This window comes from Papilio polytes, unplaced genomic scaffold, assembly GCF_000836215.1.
Source record: "Papilio polytes unplaced genomic scaffold, Ppol_1.0 DF824047.1, whole genome shotgun sequence".
In the NCBI taxonomy this organism is placed as follows: Eukaryota; Metazoa; Arthropoda; class Insecta; order Lepidoptera; family Papilionidae; genus Papilio; species Papilio polytes.
The window spans coordinates 5,324,974-5,340,869 of NW_013525157.1; the positions used below are offsets into that span (position 1 = coordinate 5,324,974).

The following is a 15,896-nucleotide window of genomic DNA, read 5'->3' on the forward strand; positions in this document are numbered from 1 at the left end:
CTTTAGTTATACTAATATAATGCAAAAGTTTAGATGGATGGATGTTTGTTAGAGTTTGTAGCCTAAACGGCTGAACGGATCTCGATAAAATCTGGCATAGATGTTAGAATACATAGGCTACTTACTTTTGTTTTTCTTATTTCCAAGCGGACGGAGTAGGGAGCGAAAGCTAGTTCTTTATAATAATAGTAAAGTTATTTTTTTATGTAGTTGGAGGAACGTTGGCGCGCGGAGACAGCGTCGCACACTCTCAACAACCAAGTGCCGCCCGGCAACCGCGCCAACAACTACTGGGACAACTTCCGAAGGTAACCACATTACAAGTTTTTTTTTTCTTTATAACTGTCAAATTATCATAATACATACTTTTCTATTTCAGATATTAGAAAACCTAGTTATGTTATTATAGTTTATATATTTTATATTTAAGTATCTATCACTGCAGACGACATATACATTTCGGTGAGCCTTGTGTGAGTGTGTCCCTGCCCTTAGCTTTGTTATACTTTTATTTGTTTTTATTATAATGTTGCTTGTTCAAAAACTTTACACATTTTTCATTACACTAAAAAAAGTGTGCTAATTTTTTAAAATTTCATATGCATTTTTTTTTATCCAGGTAAAAGTTAACAAATCTAATTATTGTTTACAGTTATTCACGTCAAAACCTCCTCTCAGCTAACAGCAAGACCAATGCGGACGGTCACTTAGGTACAGGCTCCGCGCACAACCCGCACCCGCTCGTGGAGAGGTCTCACAACACGCTGCACCACACCTCCTCCTCCACCTCGCCCTCCATCACACCCAAGAGAAATACTAACACGGCGACCACCTCGCAAGCCGCCGCACCGCCGCCAGCACAACTGCACAACGACGAACCATCAAACAGACATCCACGAAGAAATGTCACTTACGAAAGATCGCTCTCCTTTTCCTCCGCCCCGGATGTACTAAACGTGAACCAAAACACAGAAGCCGAAGCAAACGCACCTTCACACTCCAGGAATGTAGACGAAGCTACCACCTCAAATGTAAACATCAATAGACAGGAAACCGCAACCACATTCAGGAACCTAAACATCACAAATCCGATACCAGAAATTATACAGTCGCATTCAAACAATTTGAACAACTCCACAAACTCAAAGAAAAAGTCCTCAGCGAAGCTACCGTCGAAAAATTCCACGAACAGAAGGAACTGCACCTTAGATTTTTCCCAAACTAGTAACATCAACATAACTAGTACTACAGATACGCCAAACCCTAATTTGGCGTCTACCAGTCGCGAGGTACAAGAAAAAGCTACTTCAAAATTATTTGACCTTTTGAGAGAAAATGTTTATTCAGAAGTGACCACCTTGATCGGAGTCAATGAATCTCACCCCGACTTTTTGATACAACTCTTTAGAGAACTGCAACTGATAAGTTCTGATCCATTGAGACAAAAGGTTTTGCAATCCATACGAAATGTACTAGCTCAGTACAGTTCTATTATGGAGAGTGAAAACAATGACCGTGTCGAAGGCTCCGAAGCCGAGGCGGTTACATCTGGAGATACGGGTAATGGGTATCATGAATGTAGCTCCCATTCCATTGAAAATGCTTGTACAAATTCAGTGCAAATTGACAACAAAATCGTTCGTTTCCTGTTCATGAGAGGCGAGGAGATATGCACACCTGAGCTATTGGATGCATTGAGATCTCTCATACTCAACAGTGCGCCGGATAGCAAACAGTCAAAGAAAAGGCTTCAAGAAATATTGTCAAAGTACGAGGGCATGAGAGTCTGTGACATATCAAGCGACATTATAGAGAATTTGTCGCTGTATCTTTCTGGTAGTAGCGACGGCGATGAATCCGCGCACCTCACGAGCGAAATCTCGGAAACTTCTATACTTCAAGATGTCGCGGGTTCATTGAACTTGTTTAGCTCCAGCGAGACCCAACTGCACCAACTGAATGGCTGTCCGTATGAGATGTGGCCTGGACATGTTCACATGGATATCGATGGAGGGGATTTAAATGAAAACGGCGCTCGTTGTAGTCAAGAGGATAAAGTTGATCTCATTAATTGTTCTGAAATGCACAATGGTGATTTAGCCGAGGCGGATCAGACCTGCCCCGCAGACATGGGGGACAGCGGCGTGAACAGCCACGACGAGGTGTCCAACACCGCAGACGGCCTCCCCGATGTGGTGGACACTGATGAAGTCACTCCCACAGAGGTAATGCAACATGTTCTCTACTGTAGATGTCTACCCCTTATTAATTGTGTTAACAAAAATACGTAGAACTTCCTATGTTAACATTACTTTTCTTTCCACTATCCAGGAAAACATTCTGTGTCATGTGCTAATCATTTTATTAATTTGTTATATTTGTACTCAAATTTTCTTGCCAACATGTAATCTTTAGATATAAATAAAAGTTCATAAAAACCAAAAGTATAAAATGATTTTTTTTCTTCACACTCTAGTTAAGTCTTTTCATCTCACATTTTTACTTAATAACAGTAGGGTTAAAAGAAAAATACTTTGTAATTTACAAATCCTTTATTCTTCTTAGTCTCTGGCTACAGTTGTATCACATCACAACTAATTGATAATAATTTTACACAGAAAATAGTTTTCAATTTGCTATCAGTTAATATGAAAAGTAAATTTAAATATCGAAAATAGAATATAAAATTGTGATATGTTTATATTAAAGGCAGAAGCAGAGTGGCTCGGGCTTGACCGTGTGCCAACACGGCTGCACATGGAAGAAACATCTGAAAAGCAAAAAGGTGATATTAGTATTAAGTCAAATAATCACTAAACACCTAAACATGGAACTGTTTAAGCTCCAATGTTGTTTAGGTGGAGCCTGAAAGAAACTATATCTTATTAGATCTTCATCAGCATCTGTAACAAAAAATAAAATGGACAGAAATTAATTGCAGTTTTTCTTTCTTACAGATTAAATTACCAAGAAGTTTCAGGAATTGCTGGCATATTTTGCAATTAAAATTTAATGTTTTTTTTTCCTAATATCTCTTAAACTGTACATCTTGTATTTTTTCTCGTCATATTTATTTTAATATAATAAACATTACATATATCCAAAACAGCGCGTTTTATTGCTATAAAAATAAAAAGCTTCCCCTCTCCTATGTATGCTTTATTTTAAATCACTAAAGAACTTTGTATTAACAAAAACATAGTAAATTACAATTTAGATATCTTCATTTTAGTCTTATCACACTTTATCACTAATATTAGTCACAGACATAACATAGATGAAACATATGTCCTCCATGCAGGTTCCAATAAAGGTTTTCCAGTAAATCTTCTGTGCTTGAATGAATGCTTGCTTTCTCAGTTGTCTCAGGTTCAATATTTTTCTTTGTTTGTACTTCTGCAGATAAAATGGACATTGCTGAATTAATTTTTTTGTCATCTTTCTGAGAATTTAATATTTTTGTTAAATCATATGGACCATGAGACAACGAGATATATCTGGATTGTTGTGAGTTGGTCGTAGTAATCGCGGATTGTGGGTGGAGGTCGTTGGCACCATACCCTCTGAAATAAAGTCAAATTTCATCACTCTATGTCTCAAGTGCCAAAAGTGGGAAGCCTCAGATTAAGTTGTGTTGCCATTTCAAATTTCTTCAATAAAAGTACTGAAGTAAAAACAATCTGATGGTTACTTTGCCACTTTTTTGCATTCTATCAACATACAGAACTATACTACCTGTACTTTATTTAAACAAATTTCCAAAGTTTATTACCTCTCAGAAAGTTGATTATTTAAAGTCAAAAGTTTTAACTTTCAAACTATACCTATCAATAACATTAACAATTACTACTGATTGAAAGAGAATTATAATACAATACAGAGCCACATACAGGTTGAGAAACATATAACCACTAAATTATTTAAAAAAGAAAACATGACTTATTTCCAACTTCCACAAATTCACACCTGAAAGTATTATTTTTTTCTATTGGATTATAAAATAATGTCAGCTGAAGGAAATTAAACATTTGATCTATTATGACACGCAAAAGCTTAATACTTGTATGCTATTTTCATTTAAAACACATTTAATTCACATTAACAATACAAAAGGCACTGTCTATATGTCCAGTTTCTTCTATCTAACAATTAACTTTATTTATACTGGCTTAGGTACAAAATAAAAATGTACAAACATAAAAAATTATGCAGTTAATTTTTCACTACTAAGCTGTTCTCTTTCACTGTATTATAATAAGATTATTTCATAAACAGTTTTTCCTTACAATTTATAATTATAGCATTAGTGAAAAATTAACTTACACTTAAATTCATCTGTTTTACAGTATTTGTTTTTTTTTATACTTTGATAAACTTTCTATTGTCATAATGTAAAGTTTTTCCTTTGAAATGAGTTCTTCCTAAAAAACTTAGATTACAATGTTTCTTTTTACACTTCAGTAGTGGAAGTTAAGCTTACTAAAGTCACTTAAATATGAAGTTAAATTACTAAAATAGTACAGTATTTTTCAAATTCCTCTTTTTTCATTTTGCAATTCTATATAAGTCCCTATGCAGAACATAATTTTTATGGAGGTGTAATTGAAGGATGCAATAGGATACTGTGCAGCATTACCTCACCAAGATATTTAAAAAATACCATACTTTACATTTTATGTCTCTTAAAATTATATTTATCATTTTTGCCCATGACTTACCTTGCATTGACTCACTTGTGTACACCATACTTATTATTTTCTTTGCTGTTTTAAGTATTTTTAAATTCATTATCAAAATATAACAGAGAAATAGTGTTTATCTATTTGAATATATGGGTACAAAAGTTTTAAATTATTTTTGGATTGTAAGACTCTAAAACTGTGATTTTTGCAACTACTTAAATAATTAATTTGTGTGCATGCATTAACTAATGAAGCAATAGAACTTATGTCAATGGTAAATTTTTTATTTACTTCAAAAATTTAATATTCACCCAAAAATAATTTTCAATGCAACAGGTTTATCAAGTGCATTCACAACATTACATATGTTGTAACGCTTATAACAACAGGAAATTTGAAACTGCAACAAAACTTCATAATATTTATTTCATTCTTTGTAAAGTACAAGACTTCCCACATAAGTGACTACACTATATCCCTGCTGCATTGTTTGAAATGTATGTCACTATGATGATATACCATTTTATTTCTGCAGAGCTGATTCATTTATTATAAATAGAAGTGCATACATTAGCGTTTTACGATTTCTCATTGAAATGAAATAAATTTAGCGTTGACTCATTGTGACGTCACTTTCGCGTTGACCATAACATATCAATGAGAAATTGTATGAAAAAATATTAATATATTTACCTTCTCGCAGCCGTTTGCTTTCAGGATAGACGAAATATTCTGCACATCGCTTTTTGCCATTTTTTGGTGAAGAATCCGTTTCATTGATGACTGGTGCTTCCTTCATTTCGCAGTCCGTATTGTAAATGTTTTCTGGATTCTTAGTTTCTTGAAAGCCATAGTAGCAATTTTTAGATATGTGAACATTCTGGCAATGACCCATTAATTGATTAGTATCACTGCAAACTGGAGCAGGTCGCATGGCGATGAAATTATTTTTGGCATCCTGCATGTGAAACAAGTCGATGCTGCTAGCTGGCATTGCTGTTTTGCAAAATTGCTTAATAATGCTTCTCGGATATAAGCTCTTGTATGATAATGTTAACGTTTTATGGGTTTTATATATTCGAAACTTCAGTAACCAGAGTAAGACTGCAACTTACAGGAACTTTAAGATATATAAACAACTTTTGAACGTCACAAAGGGTAAATAATCGGAAGTTGTATAGATTAAAATGAACACAAGTTTATGCTTGATGTCTTAACGTTAATTCTATAATATTACTTTATTTCTTAAGTTTCTAACCTAACTATTTCCAACCAAGCCAAATCAAAGCAAAGAATGTCATAGACATACATACAAATATAGAGTATACAGACCAGTATGTTACAAAGTACTCTGTGATACAGATCGGATCTAAATCTACTTCCGATTCTTGACTTTTTAATGTCCGGTTGACATTTGGCCAATACAGTTGGTCAGTAGCGTACAATAACTGGACTGTCAATTAACTGGCATAGTTTGAGCACAAAATTGCGCCAGTGAGTCCGTGCAACCGACTGGCGTTGCATCTTTTCAACTCCACTGGCCTATTGCCGACGGACGGACATAAAGTCGTTAAGTTTGAATTTATTTTAGGAAAGAAAAATATTTAATTAAAGAAATAAATACATACTTTTAAATAAGAATCGTACAAAAAATGGAAATTAATTTACATGACCTTACTAAACATCAAACATGTACATAAAATGGAATATTATTTTTATTTAAAGCAAGAGAGCGTGAATCCGACCGCTTATGTCGTGTTGTTGAAGTTAACGTTGACAGTGATAGACATTGCTGTTTGTTGTTTTTGGCAATTTTAATCTTCTAGGTTATGTTTGGCGTTAATTTAGTTCTTGTACATTCTTAGTTTATCACGATACTAGATCCAATCATTTGATTATTATAACCCTTAAGCTCCTATTAATTAGACGTGCATTAATGTGTTTGTTTTATGTTTTTATTTTATCAAAGGAAAATTATATGTTACTATACATGAAACTCTCATCAGTCTGAATCTATTAAACTATTGTTACCGTGTAAATTGTACATACATGAAATGGCTGAAATATACAAGTTTGTTACTTTATTTTGAACTTAATTTAACAACTGTTTAATATTGATTTCATTTGAATACATAATTTCAGAGTTATTCACCCGGTAAAATATTTCACTTCTTATATTGAACGAAATGTACGACCTGATGGAAGAAAGTTCGATGAACATCGTAATATAAAACTTAATATCAACACAATAAAATCAGCTGAAACAAGTGGACTTGTTAAATATGGGAATACAACAATCATTTGTGGTACCAAATTGGTAATAGTAGTGATAGTAGTTTATGTTTTAGCTAGGAAAATATATGTGTTCTCTAAATTATTACTGAACATTTCAGGAATTGGCGGCACCTAAAGCTGAGGATCCGGATTCAGGATTTTTGGTAACAAATGTTGAATTGGTACCATTGTGCTCATCAAAATTCAGACCAGGCCCACCTTCTGATCATGCACAAGTCATTAGCAATGTTGTATCTGAAATTATTAATAATTCAAAGTTTGTGAATTTAAAAGACTTATGCATTGTTTCCGACAAACTGGCTTGGGTTCTGTATTGTGATATTGTGTGTCTAGATAATGATGGAAATGTTGTTGATGCTTGTATAACAGCATTAACTGCAAGCCTCAAAACATGTAAGCATATTTTACATATTTTCTACAATATAACATTTTTGTAGTCTATGGTATTTCATTATGCATATTTTTTCTAGTGACATTACCAACTGTAACATATGATCCAGAAACAGAAGAAATCAAAGTTGATACAAACAATAGGATATCCTTGAAAGTAAATGGTTTACCAGTGGCTACAAGTTTTGCTATATTTCCAAATTGTGAAAGGTTTGTAAAACAATTATTACTTTTTCGACTTAAGAAATTAAAGTAGTTCTCAGAATTCCTCTTATTCTAATTTCATACTATAATTTCAGGAGTATATTACTAACAGACCCAAACACTTTTGAAGAAGAGATGTGCGGTGGCAATGGTGCTAATGTTACCATTTCTTGGAACAATGGATTCCTGTGTGGAATACTAAAGTCTGGAGGTGGTACACTTTCAATTGAACAGGAAAAGGAGGCTATAAAATTAGCAAAAGAGAGAACTCTGCTTGTAGAAAAACTTATAGACACATGTATATCAAAAAAAGATCAATGAAAGTATTTTATAATAATAAAAAAATGATTAAATCAGTTGTTTTTTTCAATCGAATTCAAACTTGATAAAGGTGAAGGTTCCTATTTCGTCAGTCTGGTCTGACACCGAAGCTGTAGAACCTACTACTGTCCTAGATCTTAGTGAAGGTAGTTTGTTGGTTTTTTATACATGCAGGTCCTAAACTCTACCCTCTAAACTCGAAGATCTGACCAGCATGTTATGAAATAAAGTTAAAATAGTTTTATGATTTTAAATAAAATAAATATTTGACGTGATTAGAAAACAAAAAAATGCGGTGACAATGGCAATCTGGGTTCTGTCATTTGACATTGACATCGATATGTCAACACTCATTCAAAATGTCACCACGTCTCAAAATATCAAAATATGTTATTGAGGTAATTTCTTAATTTTTTATCTTATTAACATATAGTGTTAACAATACATACTGATTTATCTTAAATGCTTTGCCAATTTCTGTATTTAAATTCCAAAATATTAGTACAAATGCGTTTTTCATTTCATACGTCATCAAAGGAGTCAACTTCGCCGGATCGCTTTGCTTGTAATTTATCATAATTACGAATGTTATCAATGCGTAATTTAACCTGGGTTTGTTGCATATGATTTCAGAGGTTGTCTCAAATAGATACTGCAGAGAGTACAGGATGTTTGTACGGACTTATGTACGATGGTATCCTACTTGTCGTAGGATTGAGTTTAGAATTGTTTGATAAGGAAAAGAACGCGTATAACCAATTGCTCCTCAATTTGCCCGCAGAGATAGAACTATGCGGTGTTATTAAATTCAGTGAATGTTTAGCTATAGAAAATAAAACAAAAGAAATACTCCAGGTAAAGTTTATTTCTATTTTTTTACCACATCTCCACTGTTAACTGGTTTTAAAAGTACTGCGTAGTCCTACAATCTAAATTTTCCATAAAATTGATTAATAAAATCTGATAAGTGTTGTAATTTATGTGTTTTTTAGGATGTAGATATAACAGACAATCCTCTTGTTGTAATTATTAGTAAAGAGAAAGATATAAAAGCGCATTTCTTGGTGCATGACAAGTTTGAGGAGACAAGCTATGAGGTTATGGAATACGACGAGCTATGGAAACAGTTTCTGCATGTTCGTCTCAATACTATATTACCTCTTACTTGTGAGGCAACTATAGCTGGTGTGAAGAATATACTACAGAATAAAAGGAAAAAGGTAAGCTACACGCGAATCTATTGATTATAAACTTGAGTTTGCAAAATCTTTGTTTAGAAAATAATTAACAGTATATATCTAAGCTAAGATAGAATTTGGTTTATTTCTTGAATTATGTTAGGAGACGTCTACATTAAAGCTGGAATTTATTGCCTTTTAAACCAACATAATTAATTGCAGATAGCCTCCGGTCAAGTATCATTTCACATAGATGGTACAGCTGTATATCTGTTTGGGATTGCATCAGATGTTGGAGTAACTGGTACAAGCACTGAGGCAAACATTGGAGAACTTATAGACTCCATGAGTGCAGAGCAACCAACTAAAAAGAAGAAACTCAATATTCATTCTTTGGTGTGTCTTCTTATATTTAATTATAATATCTGCATAACTTTTTAATGAAGATTAATTTTAGTAAAATTGTGATTGTGCACTTGGTTACATAATGAATAAAAATAATTAAATTTTAAATCTAAGTTATAGCAGTTCTTGAAAATAATGTTAGTGACATCTTGCGTAACAATTTTCAGGATATAGTTCCTGTCAATTTAGTTCTGAAGACAACAAAGGATATTTTATCAGATAAATTAGTTAAAACTGCTGTTAAAATGATGACCACACAAAGAAAACGTAAGGGTAAATTGCATGGTTGCATTATTTGTTTTTTTTTTGTATAGTATTTTTTTATAGATAGTTTTAGTTAGTTTTGTTATAGTTTATGTACCCTATTTTCTGTTTTTTTAGTTATACAGATTATATTTAGAATGCATGTTCACATTTAGTTTAAGAATACTGATATCAACAGAGTTTTTAGTTTAGTTAAGGTATCGAAAGTGATGGTTCTGCTGTGTTATAGCAAAAATATAAGATAGATTAATTTATAATTTATTTATCTTTCAGCTGCATTTTGCATCAGTATGCCATTGAAAGTGGATACATTAGCAATGATCCATCGTAACACAAAGTTGTCAGAGTTGTACACAGTATTAGTGGAGGCGGCGTGTCGCTCGCTCAGATTGCTGGAGAGTGTGCTGCTTGAACAACTAGGTATGGAAATTAATTTGCTTATGACTCAAAATTTAATATGATTAAAATAATGTAAAACTGTATTGGAGTCTAGATTTTTACATAGACGGAAGTCATAGATCTGAAAAAAGCTAAGGAATAATAAGTCTACAATACTATTTAGTTTATTGTATGGGTCTTAACTTTAGAGTTTTCTGTATTTTAGGCCAAGAAGGTATTGGTGACGGAGCTGGATTACGTTTACCTGAAACATTCCATTATTTACCCGAACAGCTTGGACATTTCTTAACGCGAGTTGTTCCGAAAGCTATTCCCGATGAGAGCATGGGTATGTATATGCTTGGCATTTGAGTTGACTCTAGGGGTACTTATTTCCCTGATGTGCCAACTTGGGCACTGATTCGGCTTCGGTAATTTATTGAGTAATGTTGATTTGTTGATTGTAGAAAGGGAAAGAATGTACTTACATGAGCAATTAGCTCTGCCTACCAACAAGCCTATATTCCGACGAGGTAATGCATATACTACGTATGGTGGTCGACTTGTTAATCCTCATGAAGCCCTACCGCCGCCCTCTACTGCGCCGCATGTGACAGTGGCATTAGTAAGGGGAAGGTACACTTACCACCATTATATGCACGACAACTTTAATGATGATGGATGGGGTTGTGCCTATCGATCAATGCAAACAATATTTTCTTGGTTCAGGTAATTGCGTTTTATTTTCATACTTTAATGTAATAAAATGTAAATTGTAAAAACAGACCTTTGTTATATAGGAAGTCAGTCATCACAGCGTACAAAATAATTATTCTTTCTTTAATTAAAAGTTCTGCATTTAAAGTTAAAAAGTTTTAAATAACTATTATCAGGATGTTACTTAAGTTGTCAATTTTTACCTCAGACGAAACTTTGTAAATTACATAATTTTCTGTTTTGTTGTAGATATCAAGGTTACAACACAACCAATATACCAACACATAGAGAAATTCAAGAGTGTCTTGTGGACATTGGCGATAAACCAACCACATTCATAGGGTCTCGGCAATGGATTGGCTCCACTGAGGTCATGTTTTGTCTGGAGACTATCCTTGGTGTTCAGTCTAGGATAATATTTGCTAACACCGGAGCAGAGCTGCAGAGTTACACGCCGGAGTTGATACATCACTTTCAAACGCATGGCAGCCCTATTATGATTGGTGAGTTTTCTTTTCATATTGCGAAAAATAGTAAATTAATGTTCAAGAAGTTTTTACACTAAATTTTAGACTTTTTTGTTTTCCTAGAAGTATGTAAAAGTATGTTTTACTTCTACCATGTTGAATGTCACAATTATAATACTTAGAGACTGGATCGTGAAAATATTTAACAAAGAAAACATAAGGGATACAAGTTATGAAGAGAGAAATGGGGAGAGAGAGGGAAAGAGAGAGACAAAAAGAGTAGCAGTTGGTATATCTTGTACGGATATCAATCGTTCGCATTGTTGATATACTAAGAAAAAGTATTTAAATAAAATGAGATGTGACCATAAGCCTATTTTCAACACTGTTTTGTTTCTAGGGGGCGGAGTATTAGCTCATACAATCTTAGGTATTGAATACAACTCTGAGAAGAACGAAACTCGCTACCTGATCCTGGACCCGCATTACACGGGCGCTGATGACGTCACGACTGTTGTTGGTAAAGGCTGGTGCGGCTGGAAGTCATCAGACTTTTGGAACAAAACCGCTCACTATAACCTCTGTTTGCCACAAACTAGACCTTGTATTTAGGTATAATTGTTTTATATGCATTTCTTTTTAGTTTAAACTCTAAACTACATGGCTTTTCATGTTTAGTTACAAAGGAAACTTAAGTGCAACAGTTTGAGTATAACTTAAGGGCAGTTTTAAAGATTTTATTTTATGTTTATAGTTTATCATTTGGATGTTACGTCATGATTTCAGTATTCCATTCTCAAAAGAACAGGAAGTTGTGTTTGTTTCCCTCCAATAATATACTGAAATGCATATAGATGTTAGTTAAAGATAGAATATGCCTCTTATATCCACTTAGCAGAAGTGACTTGTGGTTCCGGGATGATGGATGTATTTTGAATGAGGTCTTTGAGGTCATTTAAATCTAACCCATTTAATATTATGGCACCATTATAGATTAAATTGCACTACTTATTAATAGTAATATCTAAATATAATTCAAATGGAGAAAATATTGAGTTGCATAATATTAAGTTTGTTTAATGTGTATTTTAATACTGAGACAACAGAAATGTGTAAGTTAAATGAAATTGTTATATTTTATACCGATTAAAAGTTATAATTTGAAGTTGTTTTTAATTTTATTTTATGACGGAAAAAATTTAAACCTTAGTCATTCATTGCTTCATTTTTAATTCAGACGAAATAAAAATGGATTCGAAAGTTATCTATTTTAAAAAAGAGTAACTATACAGAAAAAAGCTGAGTAACTATATAAAAAAAGCAGAAACTCTCAAACTATATTTCCTTTCTCTCCAAACGATTCTTTAGTGATTTGTATAAAAATGATATATTGTGCGGACGCAAAAAATGAGGAAAGCAGTATTTTTTTAAATACTAGATTTTTGGTAAAACACTAATATTTCTTTTAACTGTTCTAACTAAGCTTGTGCTAGGATATGGTTCACGATATGTTCGAATGACGGGATTCGAACCCTCGACCACAAAATCGGTAGTCGGTACCCCAAACCATTAGGCTATTGGCGCATAACTCTCAAACGATTTGCGTTAAAAAATTGTAGTGTACGGGCTAACTTAACATCATAACAAACATCGGTACAGAAACGTCATTATTTAAAAAATATAATTGAGATTAAACTGATTTTCGTGAGACATTATCAAAAACGAATTAAAATCGGCTAATGGAACTAGTCGGTTCCGTCACCGGAAGATTACATATACGTGAGTTAAGCCGTTATTAATTTGTTTTATAAGAGAGATGTTGATAATAAGAAAAGACTAAATCAAGCTCATTTATTTTATTTACACCAATCTGTACACAAAAGGTACACCCTTAGTTCTTAAACATACCATTATATACAACAAAATCACAGAGTTCTAAGTTGAGACGAATCTATAAGCTAAACTATTGCACTGGTACATAAATACATGAAGCTTACACCTTCAGTTATAATAAAACAGTCAGACTGTACAGTTCAATCTAAGTAAACAAAATTTTAACTGTCAGTTGAGCTACAGTTCTCAGTATTGCCTATACACATCAGTTTCAACTGTACAGTTTAACTGTGTGATGGTGTTTAGCGCAATTTAATGTACTAATAGTGGTTAACTATAAGCACGGCAGATATTATCATACTTGTACTTTAAGCCACGGCAGTTAAATAACAGAAATATTGTTATACATAATGTACAGCTGAAATACATTTTATTGAAATATATTTAAGCCTACGTTCACTTTTGAAACGCAAGTCAGAATACCGTTTTCACTTTTCGAAGCACTTGTACCAAAACAAGTCAAGATAACAGTACATTTTTACAAGTATTTCCGCATGTAACCAAGATAATATTGTCATACCTACAATAACATCAAGTAGCCTAAAAGGCACATTTCCTAATATCTTTCTATCACTATGAATAATCAGGTTTTTGTGACGGCATGCAGTTGCCATCAAAGGGTCAGATGATAAAATTTAATTAAATAAATACGAGAAATTATTGAAAATTAAACTTTCAAGAATTGATTTGGCCCATCCGTGTTGAAAAGAATCACTTCTTTCAAATTTAATTCTCCAAATTCTGTGAAATACACAAGCGATATTAAGGTAGGGTTTCACTGCAGAGGTATCAAGTCTTAACGACAGTGAAAACCAAAAAATTATATAGCTACCAATTATAATAATCAAAAATTATTATTATGGCTAGTATAAGTAAAACTGAAATGAAACTAGACAAATAATTAACTACTGTTATTTTCATGGAAAAAGTACAGTGTTAACATATTTGTACTTTAAAAAATACAAAATAAAGGGCTTGTCCCACCAAATTGTAAATTGTCTGTTAACAACACAATGTGTCAAATATGTGATGGAAATACCGGATTTTGTTAACATATTTGACAGTGACGTCATTTTTAAGTGGTGGGACAGGCCTTTATGTAACCAGTTTAACAGAGAAATAATCGAATTTAATAATAAATATGAATAATAATCCTTTATATTTATATGGTTACAGGTGAAAATTCACATAGTAATACTTAAATAATAACAATTGTGTACACGGTGGCTTACAAATTATATCTCAACAATAAAAAATAAGTTAGTTAAATAAAAAACCGATAAAGTGGAGTTTGGTCGTAGATCACATTTGCTTTAGAGAATCTCCAAATCGCAATGTCGTATTTGTGGAAACTTTTTCTGTAAAAAAATCAATTTTATTATTTTTAAACTGTTTTAAATATACTGTATTTACAGAATATTTTAAATCCCCTATTCTTGCTTCAATATAAGACTCGGTAAAATTTAAAAATTCAAACTGCAAGAGTCGTAATTGTTCAAGGGAACACCTAACTGTAGAGATACTTTAGTAATTACCACTTACTAATCTGAGCGTGGTATAGTGGCAGTTTGTCTTTAGTCAAAACTAAAAGATATCCTCGTAATGTTCGTGTTATAAAAGCGAAATTAAATAGCTTATAGATGTTAATTAAAGAAATTACCCTTAATTTCAACTCTATCCTGTCAATCTCTCCGCCCAACATGTCCACAATATTCTCGCCGTGTTTCAGAAGGAATGCTTCTACGTTGTCTATGGTCTCGATTTTCTTTATATCCTAAATCATAACATTTATAAACAATTCATATATGAATATTTACATTACATTTTGTAATATAATGAAATAATTTACCTCTAACAATGAATTTAAATCGTGTTTCTCTAAATACGATCGGGTCAAAGCTCGACCGTCGAAATCAACTTCGGCCTATAATACAAATAAAAACATTATTTTCAAATTAAAGTTAATAAAATATGGACAGATTGCGTGAAAGGTGACATAATCAAAAGTAATGACTGAGATGATGTATGATAGAGTTATGTGGAGGACATAAACCTTTTGCGCCGACCCTACGGGTCTATTATAAGGACGAAGATGATAATTATGAAAATATATGAAGTACTTAAATATGAATGTTATTATAAGGAAGCAGTGGAAAATAATATAATACTTACTTTATATCTTATCAAGTTGCTTCCTATGTCTATCCCTTTCACATCATGTATAGCCCTGATCATAAAATCTCTTTCTAGTACACTATTTATTTCATCTAACTGTTCCTGTGGAATGGATCTGAAATAATTTGCAATTAACATATGTTTATTTTAGTTTTTTTTTCAATAAAATAATTTATATAATCCTACGAGTATTTATGGGCACTGTATGATTTATTCCTGCATAGAAATAAAAATAAAACATTTGTGATCCTTTTTGACATTGGATGAATTTAGTCATGATCAGCTCACGTTCCGAGGAGTTCGGAGACTACCCAAGGTTAGGGGTGACTAGGCTACATTCAACCTCACTGGTGAGCGGCGGGTTGGTTGACATTAAACATATCTTTTCTATACATTAGGTTGATCAATAGACACACGATCATAGTCCAGGGGTTCCCAACCTTTTTGTAATCTAGAGGACATTCTAAAATATCAGTCGAGTAGCTGGCACTAACTATATTTAATTGCCCACCTCCCTCCATAAGTTC

The 15,896-nt window shown here is 32.9% G+C and overlaps 5 protein-coding genes across 9 annotated transcripts in view; 3 read left to right on the forward strand and 2 right to left on the reverse strand.

Moving 5' to 3' along the window:
• The window catches only part of LOC106100365 (pericentriolar material 1 protein), a 13,775-nt gene extending 10,669 nt beyond the window's left edge, over positions 1–3,106 (forward strand). The window contains 3 exon segments of the mRNA XM_013279193.1: positions 211–308; positions 653–2,225; positions 2,710–3,106. Of these exon segments, the coding sequence (XP_013134647.1) occupies positions 211–308; positions 653–2,225; positions 2,710–2,817 (1,779 nt within the window). The 3' untranslated portion in view covers positions 2,818–3,106.
• Positions 3,107–3,144: 38 nt separating this feature from the next.
• LOC106100434 lies at positions 3,145–6,103 on the reverse strand. Of its 2 annotated transcripts, none has more exons than XM_013279286.1 (2): positions 5,376–6,103; positions 3,145–3,396 (listed from the first exon to the last, which is right to left on the reverse strand). In XM_013279286.1, the coding sequence occupies exons 1-2, from the start codon at positions 5,674–5,676 to the stop codon at positions 3,257–3,259; spliced, it is 441 nt and encodes a 146-aa protein (XP_013134740.1). In that variant the 5' UTR covers positions 5,677–6,103; the 3' UTR covers positions 3,145–3,256. The 2 variants fall into 2 exon arrangements, with proteins under 2 accessions (XP_013134740.1, XP_013134741.1); XM_013279287.1 differs by having other exon boundaries at positions 3,145–3,563; positions 5,376–6,099.
• Positions 6,104–6,450: 347 nt separating this feature from the next.
• LOC106100431 (exosome complex component RRP43-like) lies at positions 6,451–7,927 on the forward strand. 3 transcript variants are annotated; one of them, XM_013279283.1, is made up of 5 exons: positions 6,451–6,753; positions 6,888–6,999; positions 7,076–7,370; positions 7,448–7,577; positions 7,667–7,927. In XM_013279283.1, exons 1-5 carry the CDS (start codon positions 6,737–6,739, stop codon positions 7,890–7,892), a joined length of 780 nt encoding a protein of 259 aa, XP_013134737.1. In that variant the 5' UTR covers positions 6,451–6,736; the 3' UTR covers positions 7,893–7,927. The 3 variants fall into 3 exon arrangements, with proteins under 3 accessions (XP_013134737.1, XP_013134736.1, XP_013134738.1); XM_013279282.1 differs by having other exon boundaries at positions 6,452–6,753; positions 6,825–6,999; XM_013279284.1 differs by lacking the exon at positions 6,451–6,753 and having other exon boundaries at positions 6,896–6,988.
• Positions 7,928–8,211: 284 nt separating this feature from the next.
• Positions 8,212–12,103, forward strand: LOC106100429 (ufm1-specific protease 2). 2 transcript variants are annotated; one of them, XM_013279279.1, is made up of 10 exons: positions 8,212–8,290; positions 8,526–8,747; positions 8,885–9,112; positions 9,293–9,466; positions 9,643–9,748; positions 10,013–10,159; positions 10,344–10,466; positions 10,585–10,846; positions 11,084–11,337; positions 11,702–12,103. In XM_013279279.1, the coding sequence occupies exons 1-10, from the start codon at positions 8,252–8,254 to the stop codon at positions 11,911–11,913; spliced, it is 1,767 nt and encodes a 588-aa protein (XP_013134733.1). In that variant the 5' UTR covers positions 8,212–8,251; the 3' UTR covers positions 11,914–12,103. The 2 variants fall into 2 exon arrangements, with proteins under 2 accessions (XP_013134733.1, XP_013134734.1); XM_013279280.1 differs by having other exon boundaries at positions 9,643–9,742.
• Positions 12,104–14,216: 2,113 nt separating this feature from the next.
• Positions 14,217–15,896, reverse strand: part of LOC106100366 (zinc transporter 9) — a 5,366-nt gene continuing 3,686 nt past the window's right edge. Inside the window, exons 8-11 of the mRNA XM_013279194.1 lie at positions 15,367–15,501; positions 15,044–15,118; positions 14,855–14,968; positions 14,217–14,552 (exon numbers count right to left, since the gene is read on the reverse strand). Of these exons, the coding sequence (XP_013134648.1) occupies positions 14,508–14,552; positions 14,855–14,968; positions 15,044–15,118; positions 15,367–15,501 (369 nt within the window). The 3' untranslated portion in view covers positions 14,217–14,507. The remainder of the gene's footprint in view (positions 14,553–14,854; positions 14,969–15,043; positions 15,119–15,366; positions 15,502–15,896) is intronic.